This window comes from Sporothrix schenckii (assembly GCF_000961545.1).
Source record: "Sporothrix schenckii 1099-18 chromosome Unknown Cont41, whole genome shotgun sequence".
Taxonomy (NCBI): domain Eukaryota; kingdom Fungi; phylum Ascomycota; class Sordariomycetes; order Ophiostomatales; family Ophiostomataceae; genus Sporothrix; species Sporothrix schenckii.
The window spans coordinates 44899-68012 of NW_015971142.1; the positions used below are offsets into that span (position 1 = coordinate 44899).

At 49.2% G+C, this 23114-nt stretch overlaps 7 protein-coding genes across 7 annotated transcripts; 3 read left to right on the forward strand and 4 right to left on the reverse strand.

Annotated features, from left to right (window-relative positions):
- Positions 1–656: 656 nt before the first annotated feature.
- Positions 657–1652, forward strand: SPSK_07765 (uncharacterized protein; the record flags this gene model as incomplete). The annotated part of the gene is made up of 2 exons (XM_016734421.1): positions 657–1252; positions 1349–1652. 2 exons carry the CDS (start codon positions 657–659, stop codon positions 1650–1652), a joined length of 900 nt encoding a protein of 299 aa, XP_016590311.1.
- Positions 1653–2010: 358 nt separating this feature from the next.
- On the reverse strand, positions 2011–3429 carry SPSK_07511 (uncharacterized protein; the record flags this gene model as incomplete). The annotated part of the gene is made up of 1 exon (XM_016734173.1): positions 2011–3429. One exon carries the CDS (start codon positions 3427–3429, stop codon positions 2011–2013), a length of 1419 nt encoding a protein of 472 aa, XP_016590312.1.
- Positions 3430–6876: 3447 nt separating this feature from the next.
- Positions 6877–7568, forward strand: SPSK_07962 (uncharacterized protein; the record flags this gene model as incomplete). Its single annotated transcript, XM_016734614.1, has 2 exons — positions 6877–7386; positions 7488–7568. The coding sequence occupies 2 exons, from the start codon at positions 6877–6879 to the stop codon at positions 7566–7568; spliced, it is 591 nt and encodes a 196-aa protein (XP_016590313.1).
- Positions 7569–7751: 183 nt separating this feature from the next.
- On the forward strand, positions 7752–8920 carry SPSK_07658 (uncharacterized protein; the record flags this gene model as incomplete). Its single annotated transcript, XM_016734316.1, has 3 exons — positions 7752–8430; positions 8511–8567; positions 8646–8920. 3 exons carry the CDS (start codon positions 7752–7754, stop codon positions 8918–8920), a joined length of 1011 nt encoding a protein of 336 aa, XP_016590314.1.
- Positions 8921–11238: 2318 nt separating this feature from the next.
- SPSK_07340 (1,3-beta-glucanosyltransferase GAS1) lies at positions 11239–12979 on the reverse strand (the record flags this gene model as incomplete). The annotated part of the gene is made up of 2 exons (XM_016734004.1): positions 11239–12759; positions 12875–12979. 2 exons carry the CDS (start codon positions 12977–12979, stop codon positions 11239–11241), a joined length of 1626 nt encoding a protein of 541 aa, XP_016590315.1.
- A 2844-nt stretch (positions 12980–15823) lies between these two features.
- SPSK_08172 (uncharacterized protein) lies at positions 15824–16126 on the reverse strand (the record flags this gene model as incomplete). Its single annotated transcript, XM_016734810.1, has 1 exon — positions 15824–16126. The coding sequence occupies one exon, from the start codon at positions 16124–16126 to the stop codon at positions 15824–15826; it is 303 nt and encodes a 100-aa protein (XP_016590316.1).
- Positions 16127–17339: 1213 nt separating this feature from the next.
- SPSK_07063 (uncharacterized protein) lies at positions 17340–19866 on the reverse strand (the record flags this gene model as incomplete). The annotated part of the gene is made up of 2 exons (XM_016733733.1): positions 17340–19716; positions 19835–19866. The coding sequence occupies 2 exons, from the start codon at positions 19864–19866 to the stop codon at positions 17340–17342; spliced, it is 2409 nt and encodes an 802-aa protein (XP_016590317.1).
- Between the last annotated feature and the right edge of the window lie 3248 nt (positions 19867–23114).

Consider the following 23114-nt stretch of genomic DNA (forward strand, 5'->3'; position numbering starts at 1 on the left):
CCTGTTGTGGTCAACCACCACTCTTGTATGGTGCCAATTTCGACATCTGGTGCTGCAGACATCGGTCCAGGAGCGGCGCGTCTGTTCGCTGGTGCCTGGCAACAAGCAGGGAAAGTTCGTCTTGAATCAGTCATGAACCTGGCCACGGACTTGCTGCCAATGAACGTACCTCACTTTTATGATGATAAGTATGGCCCGTGTCATACTTACCAGACATCTTTCCTGGATCAAGGCCCTGCTCTGTCTAATCATCTATCTTCTACATTTGGCTTCCTTATAACCGCCATCGACCGTAACGATTATGAAGGATTTGAAACCAGCTACTGTACACTCGACGCGTCAGCAGCCACACTGGAAGTTTTGCGAGGTGCATCTCATCGAGAGGGGCCTTGCAGCCATTCCGAGGGCTCGACTGCTGGCCCAATCGCTTTATTGATATCTAGAAGCTACTTTGCCAAGGTAGATTATTATGCAAACTTAACGCTGCCTTTGAATTTGCCACCCATGAAGCTGTAAAACTCCCCTCGCCGCCTTTTCATTTCTACCTTCTCTCTCTCCTCCCCCCATTCCCTTTTTATTGATTTTTTTTGTATCATTTTGATATGGACCAACTAACAACACTCTTTAGATATCTTGCTTCATATCAGCTGCTAAGCATGGCAGCAAAATACTCCGACCGTGCTTATTTACGGCCGCAGGGCTTTGAGCGGTCTGCTCATATTGGCGCTGACTGGCGATCTGGTACAAAGGCCATGGTCATCAAGTCTGTCCCGATGGACGATGCGAACATAATTGTGTTCGCCATTCGCGGTACATCTGACTTCATGGACTGGGCTGTCAACTTGAACATGGCACCGGCATCCCCGGCCGGGTTTCTGGACGACCCGGGGAATCTTTGCCATGCCGGGTTCCTTTCAGTGGCTCGGAAGATGATCCGTCCAGTTGCTGCACGGCTCCGTCGACTTCTGGAAGAGGACCCTAGCCGTACCTCCTACTCTCTGCTCATGACGGGCCATTCAGCTGGGGGTGCTGTGGCCTCACTACTCTATGCACATATGGTGGCATCTTCGACATATGCGGCATCTGAGCTTAACTTACTCACAGGCTGCTTTCGCCGAATCCACTGCATCACTTTTGGTGCACCGTTGGTCTCGCTCCATCCATTACAAAAACCAGGAAGACAAGAACTCGCTAAGAGCTTATTTTTCAGTTTTGTTAATGAAGGTGACCCCGTCGTCCGAGCCGATAGGGGGTATGTAAAGAGCTTAATCGAACTGTTCTCTGCATCCATACCAGACCCTCGACTGTCAGCATCTGACACGCATTCGACAAATCATTGTCACGACAGCCACGGAAGGCACGGCGGTGATGGTGGCTACGGGCCCGCTCGGCTGAAAGCATTCTGGAAGGCCCCACCTTCGACATTAAGCAATGCTGGCCGCATGGTTGTTCTGCGATCTGGGAACCCGCGGTGGAGGCCCAGTGGGAAGGACACCGTGCAGGAAAGGTTGGGGCAAGGTGTTGTCGCACAGTTTACGTCGGATGAACAGCTGCGTAGTGTGGTATGGGGCGATCCTCTGTGCCATGCTATGAAGCTATATGCTGGCCGCATCGAGGTCCTTGCTGCCGCGTCTATGATGGCAGGGGCGTGAAAGGTGGTCTACTTTCATATTTCACCACTTCCAACTGCTTCCTTCCATGGCTGCGTTCTGGGTCCATTGCAGAGTGCGCAATACTGTGTGGTGTCGTTCGAAAAAGAGGAATATCAGTTAGCTTGACATGGGTCCATAGGATAAGATGCAGCCGAATGGTACCCGCATACTTTGATATTCAACAGTAAAGGTGTTAAAAGATAGCACAAAACGCAAACTTGTTCCATGAACCTCACTTGACAGTGTATGTAGTCCTTCTCGGGCCACAAGGCAACATCCTCAAAAGCTCGAACCCACATATACCAGCTGTACTACAAATTTTCTCGTACATCTTAAGATGGGTACTATACCCCGCCCGTCACGGGCGACCTTCGTCCCAGTGAACCCAGCGCCGGATGATACTATCTACGTCCGCGATGGCCTTCCGTGACGCTTCCACCCGAAACCACTCTCGGTGTTCCCTCCCACAAACTCCGCACCTATCACCATCCGCAACCCGTAGTCCAAGCCCAGCAAGTTCTAAATGAATAAGGCGCTCGACTTTGTGGCTGTGCGGTATCTTCCGCGGCACAACCTCGCTGGACATCCCAAGGCTGCGCAAGGTAGACGGAATGTAAGGATAGAATCTTATAAGCGACAGTTTGTAGCCACATTGCCGCGTCCACTCGTTGAGACGGCGTTGAACATTATTGGCCCGGCCAATTTTGAGAAGTAAGGCACTATTCTTCTCGGTGCTCCGGTTCATGACCTTCGTCACACTTTCTCCGTCGGCATTGCTTCTGCGTTCGGATCTCGAATCCCCTCTGTCTATACCACCGCCGTTGTTTCCAGACACACCGCCTGCGGCAAAGGATGCAACGATGTCGCTGGCACGCCGCCAGTCGCCGCCGTCGGGGCGAGTTGGAGGTAATAGAAGAGAGCGGGCGGCCTCGGTCGGCGGAGCGACCTGCAGCGACTCGGGCGTGAGCCAAAACATGTAAATATATCCCGGTTCATCGACCTGAGAGAAGGGCTTGGCCAATTCGGCCATCAGGCTAGATGCGGTCTGTGGTGACACCGTCTTTGGGACCAAGGCTAGATATTGCGCTGTTCGTGACGCAGTCGAGGGTTTTCGAGATCCTGGCTGGTGGTGGTGACTTCTGGGCGATGTCCGGTCCCGATATGTTTGCTCAACTGTCTGTTTGCCCTTGCCACGCGCGTGGGCCACATGGGCAGATCCCGACGACGAGGAAATGCCAGACAACTGGGCCGGCTGTGGACGTGGGCGAGGTGATGGTAAGGAAGCTTCGTCGGACGGGATCTCGAAGCAGAAACAAAAGAAGGCTGTCCTTGACGTCTTGGACCGTGGCCGCTGGGTTCGTGCCCCTGGCGATTTGAGCGACGTAGAGGGTCGCACACCTGCGCCACCTGTCGTTCGTTTGCCGCCGTAGCCATCCGTCATGCTAAGAAGATTCAGCCTGTCGGCGAGCGTATCCAAGCTCGTGCGTTCTTCGAGGATGGGGGAGGGTGATGTCTGTGGGCCTGGGCTCGAGCGAGCTGACATGCTCGCCTGTTCCTTGTGCTGCCAGCAATAGAGTCGTTCATCGCGGGGGTCGTCTACGCGGAGTCTACTGCCAAAGTGCCGATTTCCACCGACTGCCTTCTGATCCAGACCCGAGGGCGAAATACGGCGACGACAGGTGCGGCCGCTTGATGTGATACCACGACATGTCGTTGACGGGTTTCTAGAGTCGGAGCGCGCGACGAGCGATTCTGGCGTGTTGGCGATGAACGGCATATGGGACAGGGCTCGGAGCAATCGCTGAGTGGGTGGTGCGCAAACGAAAGATTTGAGTACCGGTGCATGCCTCTGCAACAGACAAGTTGTCGATGCGTAAAATGCGAGGCGGCGCACATGGCAAGCTCTTCTAGGCAGTGAGGCAGTAGCCTAGACATGCAACGCTGTTTGGACAGTCGTTGTCATCACAAACATACCACTAAAATTAAGGACAGCGTCTTTGTTTACCACTTTGTCAGAACGAGAAGACAAGAAATAGAAGCCGACATTTTAGTGCGAAACGTTTTCTTATTTAATTAGCCTTTTGGTCGCTCTCGTTGGTTTTCGAAATAATTGGCAATTGTTTGCCACCATCAAGAATGCATAGAAATAAACAAAAACAGCGGGGTTGGTACGTTGTGACAACGTGTGGTGGTGCGAACAAGAAAAGGATTACATAATTTTTTACAACCGCTTCTTATTGGTCCACATATATTTGCAAATATTGTAATTCAGGCCTTTCAAAAACAACATAAGTGATAACGAGAAATGCGACAAGAGCAAACAGAAACCATTATGTACCTGTGTAAAATGATACATAGGCCGCCACCTCTCATATAATCTTTATTTGAACTCCTATTGGGCGCCGGTGTAGGCTAATTAGATAGTCGATCCAGTTTATGTATAACGTAGTCCAAACCTCATGCTTCGCAGGCCACACACAAAATGATGTTGCTCTAAAGCGCATCGCATTCGTGATATACGTTTTCAACGACAAGATACAGAGTAAAGCTGTTACGAATGAAATCACTTCGCAGTGTAGATACTGGAGTTTTGCTAAGCTGCTGGTTTGGGATGTCAACTGAAGAAATGAAGAATAGTGTATGGGAGTACTCCGTATATAAAAGCTCTTGCCAAATATGCCACGCACGTATTCAGCTATGTGAGATAAAACCATTACACGGGGGTACGGATCATCGACGCATGGCGATACCATAAAACAACCTTTCTGGTAGTATTCGTAGAGGACGAGAGGTGGATCAAAACAAATAGTCAGCCGCGAAATTTTGATACGTTGTATTCTGTGCGACTTGCGGTGATGGACTTTCGGGGTAGCTTTCGAGCCAGATTGGGGCGTAGTTTCTCTTTCCTTTTCTTTTTTTTTTCTTTTTACTCAGAAGAGAACAGGTGAGACAGGCTGCTTTAGGTTGGGCTCTCAATTGCTTTGTTGGCCCTTTTGCTTATGTTTTGTTCAGTATTCAATCGTCACCCCCACCCCCAGTTAAAACCAACACTACGTGAGACATGTCAGTTCTTTCATTATGTATTCCATACGACACAGAGGACGCAAAACGATGCAACAAAGACGTAGTTTCAGTGGTTGAGAACCGCCAAGATTTCCCATCAAAAGCACCCCCACTGTAACGAAACGAACCACAAAAAAACTTGCTATTGCGCAATACTACCCCTGTAAGACGTTTTGGCCTTCTCACAGTCAGCGCATTTTGCGCTCCTTGTATGTTTTGTATTACTTCGAGCTGCGTAAATTTCTCCGTACGTCGTATTACTCCGTGGTCCCGAGAAGTTGAAATGATTTTTTGGTGCATTTTTCAATCAAATCGTACATGTAGTCTGTCAGAGCGGTCAGTTGCTCACCCCCGCCAAACACTCCTCGGCCGAAGGCGAATGAAGGGCCTTACTTGTTAAGGCCGCGCTAGGCCACGCTTGTTGCACGATCTTGAGGCGGACAGATAGTACTCCGTTCGACACCGTATGTTGTTCCCTATTTGACGTCATCCTGTGGACAAGGCCGTCCTTTGGGCCTTCGAATGACCGCTTATTTTTACAAACAATACACAGCACTGGCATGACTTTGTACCTTTATGTAACAAAGCAACAATATAATGTCGGATGTTTACAAACCAGAGACCCAGGGTTTGATCTTTTGGTGATTCGTATGTCTGGTTTTGTTCAAATTGGTTCTTCTACTGGAAGTCTATGGTGTAGCTAGTCCCCTGCTTCAAGCTCTTGCGTAACGTTTGGCTCGCGCTTAGTACTGAGGACTGTAGTAGTTCAGTTATGATGAAGTGTTTTCAATGTTAGATAACAGTACATTCGTACTATGGAGTACAGTAGTCAAGTTGGGGGAAGGATCATCTACAACTGAACCTCCCGGTCCCCGCTGCCCTCCCAATCCACCCCGCCCGCGCGATGAACAGACCCCCACTGCGACGGAGGACACGTTCAGTCGTCATCACATTAATCTCGGAGCTGCCGATGCGACTACAGTTGAGTCTCAAGTCTCACTCGCCTTCAAGCTAGACTGGCCTGTCACCAATTTGTCACATATTTCGCGGTTTTTTTTTTAAAAGTTTCACCAGACACCTACACAGAAAGAACATTCGCAGCTCGCGGCAAGATGCAGCCAACGGTCTGACTGGGGCTTCGGCACCCAAAAGCGAACAACGCACGGTCTCCGCTTGTCTCAAGAGTGGTACAGCCTACACGGCGCGTGTTTTTATTTTTTAGATGGGCGGCGATTCTCCCAATTCGACCCGGGCAAACTGGAGTGCCCATTCAAACAGGTCCTGCGCGGCGAGAGCCCGACAGAGTTAGGCCTTTTTTCCGTTGACCTGGCACTTTTTGTTGTGTGTGTGTGTGTGTGAGTGAGTGTGTGTGTGTGTTGAGTGTGTCTTTTAATCTTTCAGTTTGGCATTACGGACTGTTGAGGCTCCGAGTTAACCGCTGCACTCATCCAAAATCAACACTGGTCGGTAACCGCTTTTCTTCACCTGCAAGATGGACGCACACGAAAGATCCACAGCACCTGCTGGCGTGTTGGTATGTACTGGGCCCACGGCCCTTTCCTTGTTCGATCTCGCTCGCTTGCCGAGCCAATTGAGGCGCAAACGCGGTCGTTCGCCGCTCCTACTAGAACTACACTAGCGGGTCATGGAGACAACACCCCGGTCCTAGATTGACATGTCCCATTACTTTCGCCCCATCCAAGTCTTGTTTCCTCTGGGGTCGAAATCTCTGTTGTATGCTTACGGTGTATTTATTTTGATCTTTATCTGCAGCGTGTTCCCCGTCCATTGTGATCGCCGTTTCTCTTTCTTACAACACTTTTTTTTTTCTCTCTCAGCCTCTCCTTTCACACTTGTTGTCCCCCCATCCCCTCCCTTTCTTTCGGACCCTACCCCGTTTCTTCGCAACTACTCTTATACATGACCTCTAGCGCAACTTAGGCAGGCTGAACCTTGCATTGCTTTTTCGCGCCTACGGTTCGTCGAGAACTTTAATTTATTCCGTTACTTTCTTGTTGTATTAGAGAGAGCCATTGGTTTCAAGTCTTTCGCTTTAACCCAGCAGCCAGCTCTTTACCACCATATAGACGTTCTTGGATCTGCACCTATCCCGCGACATCCTTTCGGATACGACGAGCATTTGTCTCCAGCATTTGCAACGATGGCCGAGTCCCTAAAAAACGAGAAGATCGCCAATTCTCCGGTCGACTTTGACCCAGAGCCGGCAGTGTCCCCGGGCGTCTCATCTTGGTGGGGCGGCGGCATCAAGATCGGTCCTCGAATCGGTCCGGATATTACCCGCAGCTCGCTAGACTCCGACAGCGATGATAGTAGTGCAGCAATTTTGGAGAAGCAGCTTGCCCAAGAGGATGGCTGCGCTATCCAGTACCGCACCTGCAGCTGGCAGAAGACGGCCGCCCTTCTATTTTCCGAATACATCTGCTTGGCCATGATGAGCTTCCCGTGGTCTTACAGCGTCCTGGGCCTTGTTCCTGGTTTGATCCTGACTGTGGTTGTGGCTGCATTTGTGCTGTATACATCTATGGTCCTCTGGGAGTTTTGCCTGCGCCACCCCGAAGTTCGCGATGTTTGCGACATCGGCCAGATGCTCTTCTGGAACAAGAAGTGGGCATGGTATGCCACGGCTTTCATGTTCATTCTGAACAACACTGTACGTGTTACCCCATTGAAGGGTAATTTTATTATTTTTTATTATTGATATTGCCTTCCGTGGGACACCATGCTAATACTATCGCTCTTACACGACTACAGTTCATTCAGGTTCGTTTCCACCTCAAACTCGCGAGTCCTTGCTCTGTACTTGAGACAAATTTGTTCAATGAAGGAATATAAAGGGTCAAAAACATAGCGGGATGCAAGATCCGATGACCTACCTCTCTTTTCTTCTCCCCTTTCGCCCCTTTTTAATTACGGTTTCCCGCCTCCTGTCTATTTACTTTGCTATAGCACGAGTATCCGTGGCTAACTATTTGATAGGGATTGCACGTTCTCGTTGGTGCTAAGTACTTGAACACGATGACTGCTGCGGATAACAACATTGCCTGCCGCACTGTCAGCTTCAGTGTAGTCATTCTGATCATATCTTGGGTGTGCTCTCTCCCTCGCACCTTTAGTATGCTTTCGAAGCTTGGTACAGCCTCTGCGTTTTTCACTTTTATTTCCGTGCTCCTGGCCACCATATTCGCAGGCATTCAAGCTCACCCTGCCGGATACGACCCTCGCCCATCCTTCACAACGGCCGATGGCACACCTGCTGTTGGTGGTGACCCCATTGTGACAGCGATTCCTGTTGCTGGAACAACCTTCGTTGCCGCGCTCAACGCTTTCATGAACATCAGCTACACGTTTATTGGACAGATCACCCTTCCCAGCTTCATTGCTGAGATGAAGGATCCTCGCGAATTTCCCAAGGCTTTGTGGGCCTGTACAATTGCTGAAGTTATCCTGTTCAGCATCGTCGGTGCTGTTGTTTACGCATATGTGGGAAACCAGTACATGACAGCCCCCGCATTCGGCTCGCTTGAACCTCTGTATAAGAAGGTGGCATTCTCGTTCATGATTCCCACTCTTATTTTCCTCGGAGTTCTTTACGCGTCTGTGTCTGCCCGCTTCGTTTTCTTCCGTGTCTTTGAAAACAGCCGCCACAAAAACGACCACACTGTTGTTGGATGGGGTGTGTGGACTGGCATTCTCTGTAAGTAACGGTGTTTTGCATGGCCTTTTCTAGACCTATTGCATTTACTAGTCACTTGCGTGTAAATGCTAACTAGCTAGTGGTAACCTGGATTTTTGCCTTCGTCATTGCCGAAGTCATTCCCTTTTTCTCAGACCGTACGTTATTTGCAATGCTAGGCTACTAAGCTGTTCCGACCCAGTGTTACACATGATCACTAATTCCATTGTTTTCAGTCCTGTCACTCATGTCTTCGCTGTTCGACAGCTTCTTCGGATTCATTTTCTGGGGTGTCGCTTACTTCCGAATGCGCAAGGTCGACGGCAGTCTCGAACTCGTCAAGCAGGGCAATATTCGCGCCATTCTGATGGCTCTCTTGAACCTGGCTATTATCTTGATAGGTATTTTTTTCCTCACTGCCGGTACATATGCCAGTGTCCAGAGCATTGTAGACGCTTTCAATGCCGACCAAGTTGGTGGTGTCTTCACATGTGTTAGCAACGGCTTGTGAGATAACATTTGGAATCGAAAATTCTGGCATCTGAACAAGACTGCAAGAGTACTGCAAAGCAGCGACAGGGTACAAGCGCACAAATGTCTATGTCTTTGTTTTCTATGCTTGAAGGATGGTCGGTAAATTTATGTTTTCTGATATTTCCATCTCATTCCCATGATGGTCGCTCACGCCATGCATTCTGCTGGAAGAAGTCATGGCATCGTTTTCATTATTCTTGAATAGGTGATTACCTCGCTTCCCCCTTACTCTAGCACGTCTGAGTGGAGGGCAATTATCGAACCATAATCGAGATGCGAGTAAAGGATCGAGAGGTTCTACTATTTGGCTTGGTCTGGATGTGTTTTTATGACATTAATACCCATTTGTCATTTTCTTGTTTCCATACGCACAAGTAATGTCGTAGGACTATTTGGGAGGCCCACGCAGTATAACTGCTCTCGGACGTAATTTTATTGCTAGCGATACGACCACAACAGATACGGATGTTTAGACGAGTCTCGATAGTATTCTGATTGTGGTTAAGAAACTGCCCAGTTCCATATACTGCCCAGTCATTGTTCATCTTCACGCGATAATCTGTACAGAAAGCAATTTTGCATCTTCCCGGCTCGCATTGCTGGTGATCGCATACCACGCATCGAGCCTGGCCAACTTTTTGACATTCCAGTCTTCTCAAGGCTGACCGGCATGGTCCTTGATACGAATATGCGGGTCGGCCCATCTGCTATCGGCCAGTTTCTTGACTGTAGTTTTGGCGTCCATCCCTGCTTCATTATTATTACCGGATTCTTTTGGTGGCTTCTCTGTTTTTATTTTTTTCTCCTTTTCTCCATTGTTGTACTCCTTTCTGTGCCTGGCTTTTTCCGGCTTCTACCTCATCTTGAGTCCAGTGTCCCCTTTTTCGGTTTTCCCATCGGTTTCGTTCTTACTTTGCAAATCTTTGTCACCGTGGTAAACATCAAAGTGTGTATTGGTGTCTTTGGTGGTACAAGTTTGGGTGGACTCGATCGGCACAAACGAGAACTGATCTCGCTTTTCCCACCTGTGCTGTTGTAACTCATGAAGCCTCCGGCGTTCATTTCTATAGGCTATCCAGAGAGATTTAGAGTACCAGCACGGCGCGTGGAAGTAGAAAGCATTGTAGGCATCGCGGTAGACTGGGCTGCTCAGGCAATCGAACGCATCAGTGATCTGTCAAACTCATGGTTAGGTCTCATCCCCATTGTAAGAAAACAAAAGTTGGATTTGTCTGACCATGCTGATGTAAATCCTATTTGTCGTAGGGTTATTGACCAAGGTGTAAAATGCTTCGAGTAACTCATGGATACTGGCATTGTAATTAACATTGAGAACTGCATAATAGTTTGGTAGCAAGTCGCTCCCCATATGTTCCATGTTGATCAAATACCGTTAACATGAAGGATACACCATCGGCAGCTGAAAGTTGGGCATTTATCGTAGAGAATAGTCGTGTTTCCAATGTTCTGGGCGGTGTCCATTTATACGACGCGCATGGGCTGCATATTGTGTTACGGTTTCCGGCTACACGCGCCTAATTTATTTCGATTGCTTCCATCTTATTATGAAACACACATCCACACATGCACAAAGAGAGAGAGACAGAGGGACAGAGAAATTCCTTACCGCTGATTACTATTGATTCACAACGTGTCCAAGTTTGACAGACCTTCCTCTCACGGGTAAGGGCGGCTGTGCTGAAGTCTTGTCAGACGGGATGGTAAACTTTACAACAAAAAGCCGCACAAAAGATACAAACGTAGTTTGTATCATCTATGAGCAGTTTTGTTATGAAACGTATTTTGCAAACGAAAGTAGCAAACGAGTAGTTATTAACAAAGAATAAGGCAATGTGGAATGAAGGACTGATAAGAAGAAAAAAGTATAGAAAAAGCCCAGAGGTGTTGTGGTAATGTATTATAAAGAGAAAAAGAGATATGCAAAAAGAGCCATTAACAGAATAAACTAAAAGCATATGCCAACCCTTATCCAATTTTTTTGTCATTCTCCTTTCTTGTGCTTGCCCGTCCGTCGTCGGGCCGTTTCCTCAACGGTGGCTTGCAGTGAGGTTGGCTTCATGTGCCTCACGAGCATCCTGTGAAGTGCAATCGGCGGCGAAGACTCCGTTGCTATGCTCGTCCTTGGCTAAAGAGACTGACAAATGTCCTCGACTGACAAATGTCCTCATTTGGCAGGGTTGCACAACGAATACGTATAAATAGTGGAGACAAGGTATGCAAAACAAAATTGTTCAGGACAACAATGAACGCAGAAGAAGCACGCATGCACGCTGCTTACAACAGAACCATGCCAGCACCAGTAGCCATGGCAACCAGGACGTAGAGACCAACAGACAAATCACCCAGAGTTAGCATATTGCGCATGGCGGTAGGAGCGGCATTCTTGCTCGTACTCGAAGAGCCGCCCGAGGTCGATGAAGAGCCAGCAGTGGCAGTGGCGGCAAAGCTGTTGGAAGCGCTGGCAGACGATAGAAGAGCCGAGCACGAAGACGCGGCGGCTGGGGCCTTCACCACCTGAGCCTGGCCATTCCAGTCGCACGCTGACGAAGCCGAGTTCTGGTTCCGGTAGTAGGTGTCCAGAGCGTACGCGAGCTGCTCACCAGCGTCGCACATGATATAGGCACCGTATACACCAGTGCTGGTGTTTGCAGTGATTCCGGCGCAGGCGCTAGAATCTGCACCGCAAATGCTTCCGAAGAGGGCGCCGTAAGAACTGGAGTTGAGGCTAGCAGAGGGCACACAGGTCAAGGACTTGTACATGCACTCGCAAGTAGCATTGTTAGGGGTCGGCGGCAGGATGTCCGAGGCAGCCCAGTTGGAGCCGATAGCTGGGCAGGCAGCAGGGCTGTTGGTCGGGGTGTACGCGCTCATGGCTGTCGAACTGGGGCTGACCTTGGCAACAACGGTGGACAATGTATCATAGTCGGCCATGGTCGAGGCTTTGCCGTTGGAAATGCTGACAAGACCATAGTCATTGTCCTCCTGGAAATACATGTAGACGATACCGCCGGCAATGACGTCAGTCATCTCACTCGAGTATAGTGCAGTGGTCTCCTGCCAGATACGGCCGGCAGCGCCTTTGGGCTTGTTACAACCATACTCGGCGAAGAATACGGGCACAGAGTAGTTCTTGAAGAAGTCAACGACGTCGGAGTAGCCGGAGCCCGTGAAGGTGTTGTCGCCGCACCATTCGTATATGTTGTAGCCCCAGAAGTCGATGGCGTGGTCCTGGTCACCGCAGTTGAAGTAGTGAGCCATGTTGTCGCGGATATCGTCATCGTCGTTGGCAGCATAGCCGACACCCATCCAGCGGCTGGCGGTGGAGTTGATGTAGGACTTGACGTCGCGCACGGCAGCCTTCACATAGGCGGAAGCATCAGTGTTGGTATTGTTGTTGGTGACTTCGTTGCCCGCAAAGAAGCCGATGACATTGTCATATTTTCCCATCTCGTCGACGACGGCCTTGTAGCGCGTGAACAACGCCGTATTCCAGGTCGGGGACTCGCGGTTGATGGACAAATTAGGCTCGCTGAGATCGGAGATGACGTAAATGCCAGCCTCCTGCAGCAGAGTCATGCATGCCGAGTGATCGGCCGTGGGGTCGATGGCATATGTGCGGATGACATTGGTGTTGAGCTTCTGTAACAAAGGAACGTCGCGCTTGCAGAGTGTCTCGTCAGACAAGGGGTCGATGTAGGTACTGCCAGTGGTGGTGCCGGCAGCGCCAGTGTCCTGTTGGTAGGCAACGCCCTTGATGTAAAACTGGGTGCCATTCTTGTAGAAGAACTTTGTGCCCTGCAGGGGTTGTTAGTAACATGTGCACAGCAGCAAATAGCAACATGCTGAGTTGGAGCAAGGTTTCCTAAGTTTCCGGAGATCCCTGAGAAGCATCACGCTGGGCAAGGCTGACCTTCATGACAATGGGCTCGACCGTCGTGGACGAAGCCTTTGATGTGGCAGCGATGGCACTCCCCACCATAAGGAGGGAGGCAAGGAAGGACGCCTTGAAGCTCATGTTGGCAGCAGTAAAGAGAGCGCGAACTAGTTGCGTTTGGTAGAGAGAGGCGGTCGTGAAATGACAAAACAGTGAAAAGGTTCTATTTCTTGGGGTAGTTTTCTCGCGGTAGCAAGCTGGAGACAAGCAGTCAAGGTGTGAGATGCAATGAGCGTGCGCAGAAAGCAAGATAAGTTGGTAAATAGAGAGAACAACGAGTGAATGAAGAATGACAAAGAGAAAAGGGGTAAGACACAGCCAACAGAAGACGCGAGTCGTCCGTCTACGTCGACCTGCAAAGAAACAACGAATGCGAGAAGAAGAAAGGAAGTTCTGTGGCGAGAAAAACAGAGCAAAACTAGAGCGAGCGATGAAGGAGAGTCGGAAAGATCCAAAGAAAGCGAGTGAAGGAGCAAGGAGAGTGATAAATGAGGCCCGGATCAAGAAGCCGGAGCAAAGAAACACAGCCAAGAGAAATCAGGAGAGGGTGGGATGCGCGTCGAGCAAGGGTGAAGAAAAGCACCTTGGGAAGGAACTGATTTCCAGGGGAGATTTGATACGAGGCGCAGCAATTATCCTAGTGAGAATGGAGTGGGGCGTATTTCGCACGGTGGAGGTAGAAACACTGATAATGCCTTTCGAACGAATGTTTGATGTTATTCTACGCAGGCAATTTGGGCAGGTTTCAGGAGAGTTGGTACCAATTGTGGCGACGTACTGTTTTAATACCAAGACATACTGTGCGTCTAACCAGATACATGTGGAGCCAAACAGAAACTGAGTGGAAAAATATAGCTGCGCCAAGGGGTTCTCCAACTGGTCAAAATAAAACGCACTCACATCCTCACTCTAACACTTTTGAGTGTGTAACGAACCCCGCTAACAAAGCTTTCTGAGTAAGATACGGTATTTTTTTGGGTCAGGGAGAGCGGCTTTATTTACAAAAGAACCACTTTAAACAGGTACGAGACCTGGGTATTATGGTTTCGACAAACCGCTTTGTCTTAATACCGCCAGATACTTCGGATTTCGTTGATCCAATTCTGAAGGAAGCATTCTGTACGATGCACTCCGTACGAGGTGAGATTCAATTGCTCCCCAAAACAGACCTTCGGATGAGCCCTCATGCGTTTACTTACCCCCATGTCAGTGAACCTGGCACGATACATTGTCTGGCCCTGTCGTGCGCCTGAATTAAAGGACCAAAGCCTAAGAGTACTTTACGGCCATGCCTTCCCTAAAGGGTGTGTCGCCCAGTACGATACACGTCTCGCCGTCCCCTTAGGGTACGTACTCGAAACTCCCTGTCACCATTCCATACTTCGTATTACGATGTCGACCTCGTGGTGCGGATAGTTCCGTACCCTACAGTTTGTCGGCGTGCGTCTAAAGTAAGAGGCCGTTGACGGTTTTCCCTGAGGCAGAAAAGGAATTTAAGTGGATTAGTGTTCACACACTGGGATACCTCGTTGTAATATGTGTACTCCGTAGACCAATCAAAAACTCCCTACTTACTCCGCGTTGGTAAGGGGAAATTGGATAGAAAATACGAGGTCGTGGTTCACGTGAGTGCCATGTGGTGTCGTGATGTTCGTCTTCGACGCCGTCGACGTCTTTTCATCCCCTATGTTGTACTCCGTGCTCCGCATCGTATTGTAGGATACAATAGAACATAGGTGAAAGGATGTGGAGTACGTCAGTATATGCAGCCTATGCAGACCAGGCAACGAAACTGGATGTACTCCGTGGAATGAGCCGGGTTTTCTCCATTGTTCTATTTAAAGACTATTTTGGCATCGCTGTTATCCGTGATTATTTGTCTTCGACTAAAACCGTTTGTTTACTCACGACGCCGGATAAAGTTTCTCAAATGGATGCGATGATCGCTATTCCCTCGATGCTCTTCCCCTGTTAAAGAACATTTTCCTAGCCGTGACAACTAAACAGAATATGACCGCGCGTTACACTCAAAGAGTACTCAGCCCCTCCGTCGTCTCAGTATTGCTTTGACTTTCGGGCTTTTTTTCCCTAGTAATTGTAGAAAGCCGAACGGGAGATTAGCACAGGCTCTTGGCGATCTTTGCTAAGGACTCGCCGAGCAAATGCCCAAGACTTGTTAAGTACTGCAACATAATAAAGGAACGAATGGCGAATATTGGTATAGATGATGAGATTGTGTAATAAACCAAGAAAGCTCGCAGTAACATGTTGTCAGTCGTAGGCACTCCAGATGGGTGCTACAGCCGTTGCAATACCATTACAGCCTCATTATTGTTCTCTCTGTGCCTCATGCAATTTGCTCGGTGTCGAGTAGTATCGGTCATGATTTCATGGCCTTGTCTCAGCAGCTGTAGCCGTTACTGGTCTTGGGTAGAACCTAGGTTCCGTATGCTGGCAGTCACTGGCCACACCAAGCCTGCAAGCCTGTGTCTTTATCCCAGCAGAAACATGCAACATTCCAATTGTTCGCCTCAGCTGGTACCCATACCCGAGCCTGCTCGGTAATGAACCTTATGATCTGGTCTACCATACCAAGCAACCATTAATATGTCCTTTTGTTGTATGGAGTTATCACTAAGTACTTTATGGAGTATGCCATTTCCCGCTAGGCAGTGGTACAGCGAGATGTAGTCTGACGGCCGCGCTTTCTTTTTGATAAGGGATCTAGAGATGCGCGTCTAAGACTCAGTCCACTACACGGAGTACTCCAAATGGCCTATCAGTCCAGCCACCCAAGACGCCCAGATGCCCAGATGCCCAGATGCCCAGATACCCAGATTTTTATCATTCTTCAACCGCAGATATGAATCGAAAATTGGAAGCTGAGCCAGCTGGAACCACGACCCAAGGGCGTAACTTATGGGTTTACATCGCAGTATTGCCACCATACTTATTTGTCGTACCGTCGTCGCTCTTTGCTAATGCGGGCGTCATCGTGTCGGTCACTAGACCTTCGGCCATGATCGTGGCTGGTCCTGATTTGGTGTCCCTGCCCACGCTCATATTCGTGTCGGCGCCCGTGCTCGTGCTCGTAATGGCGGTGGTGTCGCTGCGGGTCGCCATGATCGTTTTGTTCACGATATTCGCGTTGTTCGAGGTGTTCGCGGTGTTCAGGGCGTTTGCGGCGCTCTTGATACTCGTGGTCCTCACAGTCTTCATGATCATCATGGCGATCGTGATTGTCAAGGCTTTCGTGGCTTTCGTTGGTCTCATTACTTTGGAGGTGCCCTAGATGGTCATGGCGGTTTTGCTGCCTGGGTCCCTCCCCTTGGTGATGGCGGCCCGTTTTCTAACCCTGTCAGCTCATAATACCTCTCACGCCCATTTCGGCCACTGGCATCGTAGATATCATTCATTCCATTCCATGTGGCATCGTCCTCCCCCCTTCTCCACTGCCGGCCTCTCTTTCTTTTTTATTTTATCTCTCGGATATGCGCGCCCGTACCTTTGTGAACAGTGCGCCAACGCCACCCAAGACCGCATCCCACAGGTCGTAGATTTCGCTCCATATCGTCTCAAGGATAGTTTGCGCCATGAGCAACAAAGGAAGGCTGTGCGTTTCTTTGTACGTGTGGGCAAACAAATCTCTGTACAAACTTGTAGCAAGACTCCGACCAAAGTTCCGGGCCGGTATCTGTTTTAGTCTTATTATGTAGTTGCTTTGTGAGAGCGAAAATTCCTCGTGTCGTTTGTGGTCAACATTTTCAGCCTTGCGTTAAGGGGTAAGCCACCAATAAGTACTGCAAACTACATCCTCCCCGCCAGACTGCATGCGTGATGCTACGACAGCCCGCGGTCTTGGCATCGCTTGACATTGAACCATCTAAAGGCTTGGCACTTTAACCGTACTGGGCAACCATGCAATCCAATCGCGACATCTCGTGAATCTTCTAGATTGTAATACACGCCTTAACAATCCCAGGGGTCATAGGGATCCCTTAGTTCTCGTCTTGTTGATGTTTAATGGCCATAAAGCATTACGTGGCAACAATAGACAACCGACACGGGGATGATGGCATAGCAACTGCGACGAGAGTTTCTCTCTTCTCTTTGAATACACAGGTTCGAGACAAATATTTCCCACCTAGTATGACTGTCCTTGTGTCTTACATAACGGCGTTACCAAGTCCTGACAGCCTTGTTTGTTTATAAAAGACTCAATTAAAGAAAACAAAAGAAAACTAAAGATCTGAAGGAGAGTGTAGAAAGAGAAGTAGTAAAGAGAGATAAAGAAAAGGGGCAATTCGAGAACAGCAAGAGTGGGGGACACAAATTAAACAAGAAGTCCCAGCCATAAGATTAGCTTATCATCCGGCACGTCTTAAACTTGTGCTTTTGACGATAAGTAATGGAACGCCCATGCGCTATTGTCAGTTCCATCCTACATATGGAAGCGGCCTTTCCAGACGGCGTGGCCACCTTGGCCGGGCCCGTGGTTGTCGCCATTGTGATTGTTCTTGCTGTTACCACGCGACAACTCGCCTTCCTTACGCTGGGGTCTATTAATCTCAACACGATTCGAACCGCCGCTCCAGCCCCAGTAGGAACGGGCGCCGCTGGCAGTTTCTGTATGCTTCTCTGCCAGTGTGGTTTCGACGGGTGGCACGCCATACTCGTAATCGCCTGGCCAGCCCCTCGTGGTGGTGGAGGCTTTAGAAGTGAAACTAGAGGACGAGGTGGCAGCCACGGCCTCTGCAGCGGTCGAGGTCTCGCTGTCGCCACCATCGCCATAGCTAACCGGGAAGGATGTGGGTGGCACAGTTTGTGACGACAACTTGGGAGATTCCTGTAGTATGCCGGTGCTGGAGATAGGCAGGGCAAGGCTCACTGAACTAGTAGTGGCGCCGACGGCACTTAACGTGCTCGTCGTAGTGTCGCCGAAACCGAAGCTGCTAGACACGGAGGCCCACGAGGATGCAGTCGACAGGATCGTGTAGGTCATACCGCCGTAGGAAGAGCTGGCTCCAGAAACAGCGTCAACTTTGGTACTTGTACTGAAGCTGGTGCTGGCGCTGATATTGGAACTGGGGCTGGGACTGGTTGAGGCGGATGTACTTAAGGAAGCGGATGCAGACTCGCTGACGGGGGTGGAGCGCGTTGTGTAGCCGGTACGAGAGTCGGAAGCCGAAGTGGAGGAGCCAGACGGGGAAACAGAGAGATGTACTGAATAAGACGTCGAAATAGATGCCAGAATACTGCGAGAGGTGCCCAGAGAGGTAGAAGCTGAGGCAGAGGCAGACATTGAAAGAGAGGCGGAGCCAGTGGGATATCCGAGACTGGAGAGGGTGCCACTGAGAGGAGCAGACAGCGACGCTGAAGCAGAAGCGGACAGCGAAGCAGGTACAGACGCCGATAAAGGAAACGAACTAGGTAAAGAGCCCGACGCACAAATAGAAGCAGAAGTGGAGGCGGTGGCGGAGGTAGACCGGGTGTTAGAGGTAGAAGCGGACAGCGACCCAGTCAGGGAGCCAGAACCTGCGCGATCTCTAGAAGAAGACAGGCTGCTCGTCGATGTCTGGAGCGACTTGGTAATGGTGACTGTCATTGAGGATTCGACGGTCAGGTAGGTGGTTGAGTCGACGCTGCTACTGCTACTTCCGCTCCTGCTCGGACCGGTTACTGTAGCAGTTGATGCGCCCAACGACGAGTCCGGCGACTGGGAATACACGGCAGATGTGTGACTGCTAGCAGAGCCTGCGCTGGATTCGATGCTGCTGCTTGTGGTACTAGTCACGGAAGGGGTGGATTCACTAACAGACCACAGCGATGAGTGAGAGTACACTGTTGTATGGCTGGAAGGTGGTCTGCTGCCAGTCGTGGAGCTGCTACTTCCATTCACGGCACCAGTGGATTCGGTGCTAACCGAAGGCAGAGAAGAGTACGAGTACACGGCCGACGTATAGTTGCTGGGGGAGCCGGTACTTCCAGTGCTGCTGGAGCCGAAGACCGCTCCAGTAGACTTCGTACTGAACGACGGAGAAGACGAATGCGAGTACACGGTCGATATGTAGCTGCTGGAAGTGGTGCTGTTTCTGGGACTACCGCTGCTGCTGCTGCTGTTAGAAACAGCCACGACTGCCATGGACGAAGTACCCCATGACGGGGATGAGTGCGAATATACGGTCGAGCTGTAGCTGTTAACAGAGCTGGAGGTGACGGCAGGACTTCTACCGCTACTCATACTCCGGCCGGAAATGGCGGCAGTCGACGAGGCGCTGGTGAGCAGCGTGGAAAAAGTAGTGTTGAAGGGACGCGAGTACGGCGTAGTCGAATAGGACGCCGTGGGGAAGGAGACATTGTAGCCAGTTTTGGGTGAAATGCTGCTACTAGCGATTCTACTGCTCCAGATGCTCGTGCCGAAGACGCTGCTTGGGCCGGAGACAGCATCCGTCGACTCAGACCAGGTGAAGTGGGACGAGGCCGGAGCTGAAGAGGACGAGCTGGTGATGGTGGAGATGCCGGTTGTGGCACTGGTCGTGCTCTCGGGATATTTCTCGGACGTGCAGGGCGTGCAGCTGAAAGAGTCTCTGATAGTGACACTGATCGTCTGAGTCTCAGTTTCCGTGTATGTCTCTGTATACGTTTTGACGTACGTCTCCGTGCTAACATCTGTCGTGTAGCTGACTGTGTCAGAGCACAGGTCATAGAGAGTTACGGTTTCCGTCTCGGTGATAGCTGGGAAGCCGTAGCCATAGCCATAGTTGCGTTTGACGTCGTTATCGTTGTTGACACTGGGGAGGGCGGCAGCGAGGGCGCTTCTGGTAAATGTCAATATGTAGTAATTTGGACGATTAACAGGGACCTGTTATGACCTGAGCCGGACGCTAAAGCAGCCAGACTGAGGCAAAATGATTGAAGCGGTGAAATTGAGCTTACCCTAGGCCTAGCAGGGCTAGTTTCTTGATCATGATGAGGGACAACCACATGTGGTTGACAGGGAGAGTGAAGTCGGCGTCTAGGTTGGAGGAGAGACTAAAGAGACGGATGTGTTCTACACCGAAAGGACCAGAAAGGGAACAATAAAAGGGGTAAATATAAGAGGACCGGATAGGCGATATGTCGATGAACGTCGATAATGAAATCTATGCTTAAAGGACGTAGAGAAAAACGATGAATTGAAAGATAGGTGGAAAGAGTCGCAACGACTGAGGCTCGGCCAGAATTCCCGTTTCTGCAGTGCCGCAGAAACAAGAATAATGGAGGAGGATTTTGGGATTGGAACTGGAAATGAAATGTGATAAAAGAGAGAAATGAAGAAAAGAGTGTTGCTTGAGATATTTTCCCTTCTTCTGGTTCTGAGGGGAGATGTGTTGGCAGCGTTCTTATATGTTCTTGGACATGATGAAAGCATCCAGAAGCTGAGGGAAATATCCTTGATGTCGGGGAATTATTCATCATAATTTATGCCAGCATTGTCTTGGTCCGGATTTTGCTGTCTCTCTGTTCTCCACGCTCTCGGCTTACTCCTTTTTGCTTTATTTTATTTTATTCTGTTTTACCGACTTCATTTTCCTGATACGGGTCTCAGGTTGTCTTCTGCATTGTTCACTGTTTCCTATGTTCTCTTTTACCCTTTCTTCTAGGCTCGTATTGCGTTTAGTCACTTGCTCGCCAAAACAAAAAGAAAAGCTCAGCTTGAGAATACCCTCGTCGTTGACCCCGGTAGCCGTATTTGTACACCCAAACTGGTTGCTTTGCTGCCACAATGCCATGTTGGGTGTTTCCGTGTTAGTGAGGGATAGTGCTTTATTTTTACTTTTTTATAACGAAGTCCAAACAAATTTTGTCTGAAATTCATACTCATTACCTTGGTATTTTGGCCTGCCTCTCACGTCGTACTGCTTCTATTTACTTTCCGGCTGCTCATATCCTTTGAAACCTATTTTCGTCGGGTTTTGGACAAGATGTATTCTGCACACCTTGTTGCTTCCTTCCGAGACCCGCAAGGGTATGTTTGAATCGGATACCTGCTTATGGCCTGTTTATTTTGCTCCGAAGATGACCGCCGCCTGCCAAGTAGATTGCTCCCCGATGGTACCCCTTGATAGCTGTCTTTCTGGCTTGACGGTCTGTCTTAACAATGGTCATCTTTCACGAAAGCTATAGATTGTAACCCACATGAGGCACTGGTTTCCCTTTAATCCTTCCGCATCTGTTTCTTTTCAGTCACAATCCTCCTACCATTTCTCGATACATGTACGCCTCATGTGCACGGGTTCCTGCAGCGTTCCTTTGGCATGCCTGGCATGGCTAACGTGGCACGAACCCATCCACTCGTGCGAGCTTTTCACTGTGTGATGTGCTCTTTGCTCATATTCCTAGGATATGCCTTGGATCCGGAAATTGCAATATGCTTGCCTCTAGACATATTAAACGGAGTATTGGATCAGAACCCAAAATTTTGACTTTGCGTCGTACGGGCCACTTTACATCTCACAGGTCATTAGCGTTAGTATGTTGTCGTTTGGCTCCTTGTTTTGTTTCTCCTACCTTTCAACACCAACACCTCGTCTTTCTGGAGGATTTTAATTGTTTAGTTGGCACTTTTTATTCTTCCCTGTTTCTGTTTTTGACCTCATGCCGTCGCGAACTAGCTGCCCGGCCATACCACGTCCAAAGGTGATGTCAAGTACAGGATGTGGGATAAATCAAATGCTGAACAAACATACGACCTGCAAATTCTGGGATGGCGAAAATTAGTGCTCAAGTTTCCTATAATTTTATACGACATCAAACTGCTAAATCAAAGCTCCCAGATACGAATGAAGGTGGAAGTTTTAAACAAGTAATGAAATACAAAAGCCGTCGACAGTAATCAAACGTTGTATATGTGGTCTAAAACCAGGGACAAGAACTAAAGTACCCTTGCAGTAGATCTTATATATTACACTGCCTGGGGCCGTAAACGAAGCGAAAAGGAGACAACAAGACCAGAAGAGCCATGCACCTGCTAAGTGTGTTACAAATCACGACATTTTGACGGATGTGATCAAGATTGGGCTACGACCTAGACCCTGTACTTTCTAGCGTATTCTAATGCCCTGGCCTCCACGGATTTGTAGAGACTGGGGAAGTAAGGAGTGGTGAAACAAAAGCAAGGTGGACGAGCGAGACATTCGGCGCGCTGGTGCTGTTCCGGACAGAATATACGTGGCAGCATATAAATAAAATTGCACATAACGGATGTGATCCATCACCGTATCCAGTTTGTATTTCCCGTCGACTGATGATAGAAGATGTCACCCGAAGACATTTCCCTGACGCAACCACCAGAAAATGCAAGCAGGGAGTCCCAAAGATTAGATTTTTTTGAGAATTAGATAGTTAGGCTTTGGGCAGATATGAAAACGTCACAAAACAGGAGTGAGGTTTGATATGGAGCACAATGACTGGCATAAACACAGCATCGCACGACCGACGAAGCAAACCGATGGCTTGCTGCTGTTGCACTAGGATGACTTATCTGTTGAATATAGCTTGTGAAGCTCCGAGACTCTATTGGTTTTGTGGTTTAACATTCATAACCAGGGTTGGTAGCCTAAGCAGCCTAGCTTAAACCGTTTCTAGGATTGCCTCGCAGGCGGAAGAAACCGAGGGTGGTCCCGACGAGATAGGCCCATGTAGCTACCGTACTACGTAAGTCTTTGGTAGTTCACGTTGTTCGGATATCCGTTTGTTTTTCAGTCTGTCCACAATATGTGTCTGTTTGTCTGCCTGTCTGGAGTTACTTTCGACATTGACGTGGCATTTAACAGTCAACATGACACAACGTGAAATTAGTGAGTCCAGTAGCGGTCAAGGACAGCGACTTTACCACCCAAAAGGGGTTGTACAGAATAGTGTTAGGCAAATATGAACAACACGAGGTGAGGCGGGAGAAGCATGCTTGAGGTGAGGGACCAGCTGAACGGGTGAGCTGAGAACATCGGGAGTGCCGTGCTACGTGCAATACCGTACCGAGACACAACATGTTCCGAGCGTTTTGGCATAAGGCAAGGGGGTGTCCTATGGCAGCGTATTTGCATGCCACTAAAATTTGTGCTTAAAAAATCTGTGATGTCCCTGGACCTTCTTACCTTTCACTATATTCTGTTTCTTTCGGCACATTTTAGATTCTCTTTTGTTTTTATAGTTGCATATTTCCTCGTAATTATTA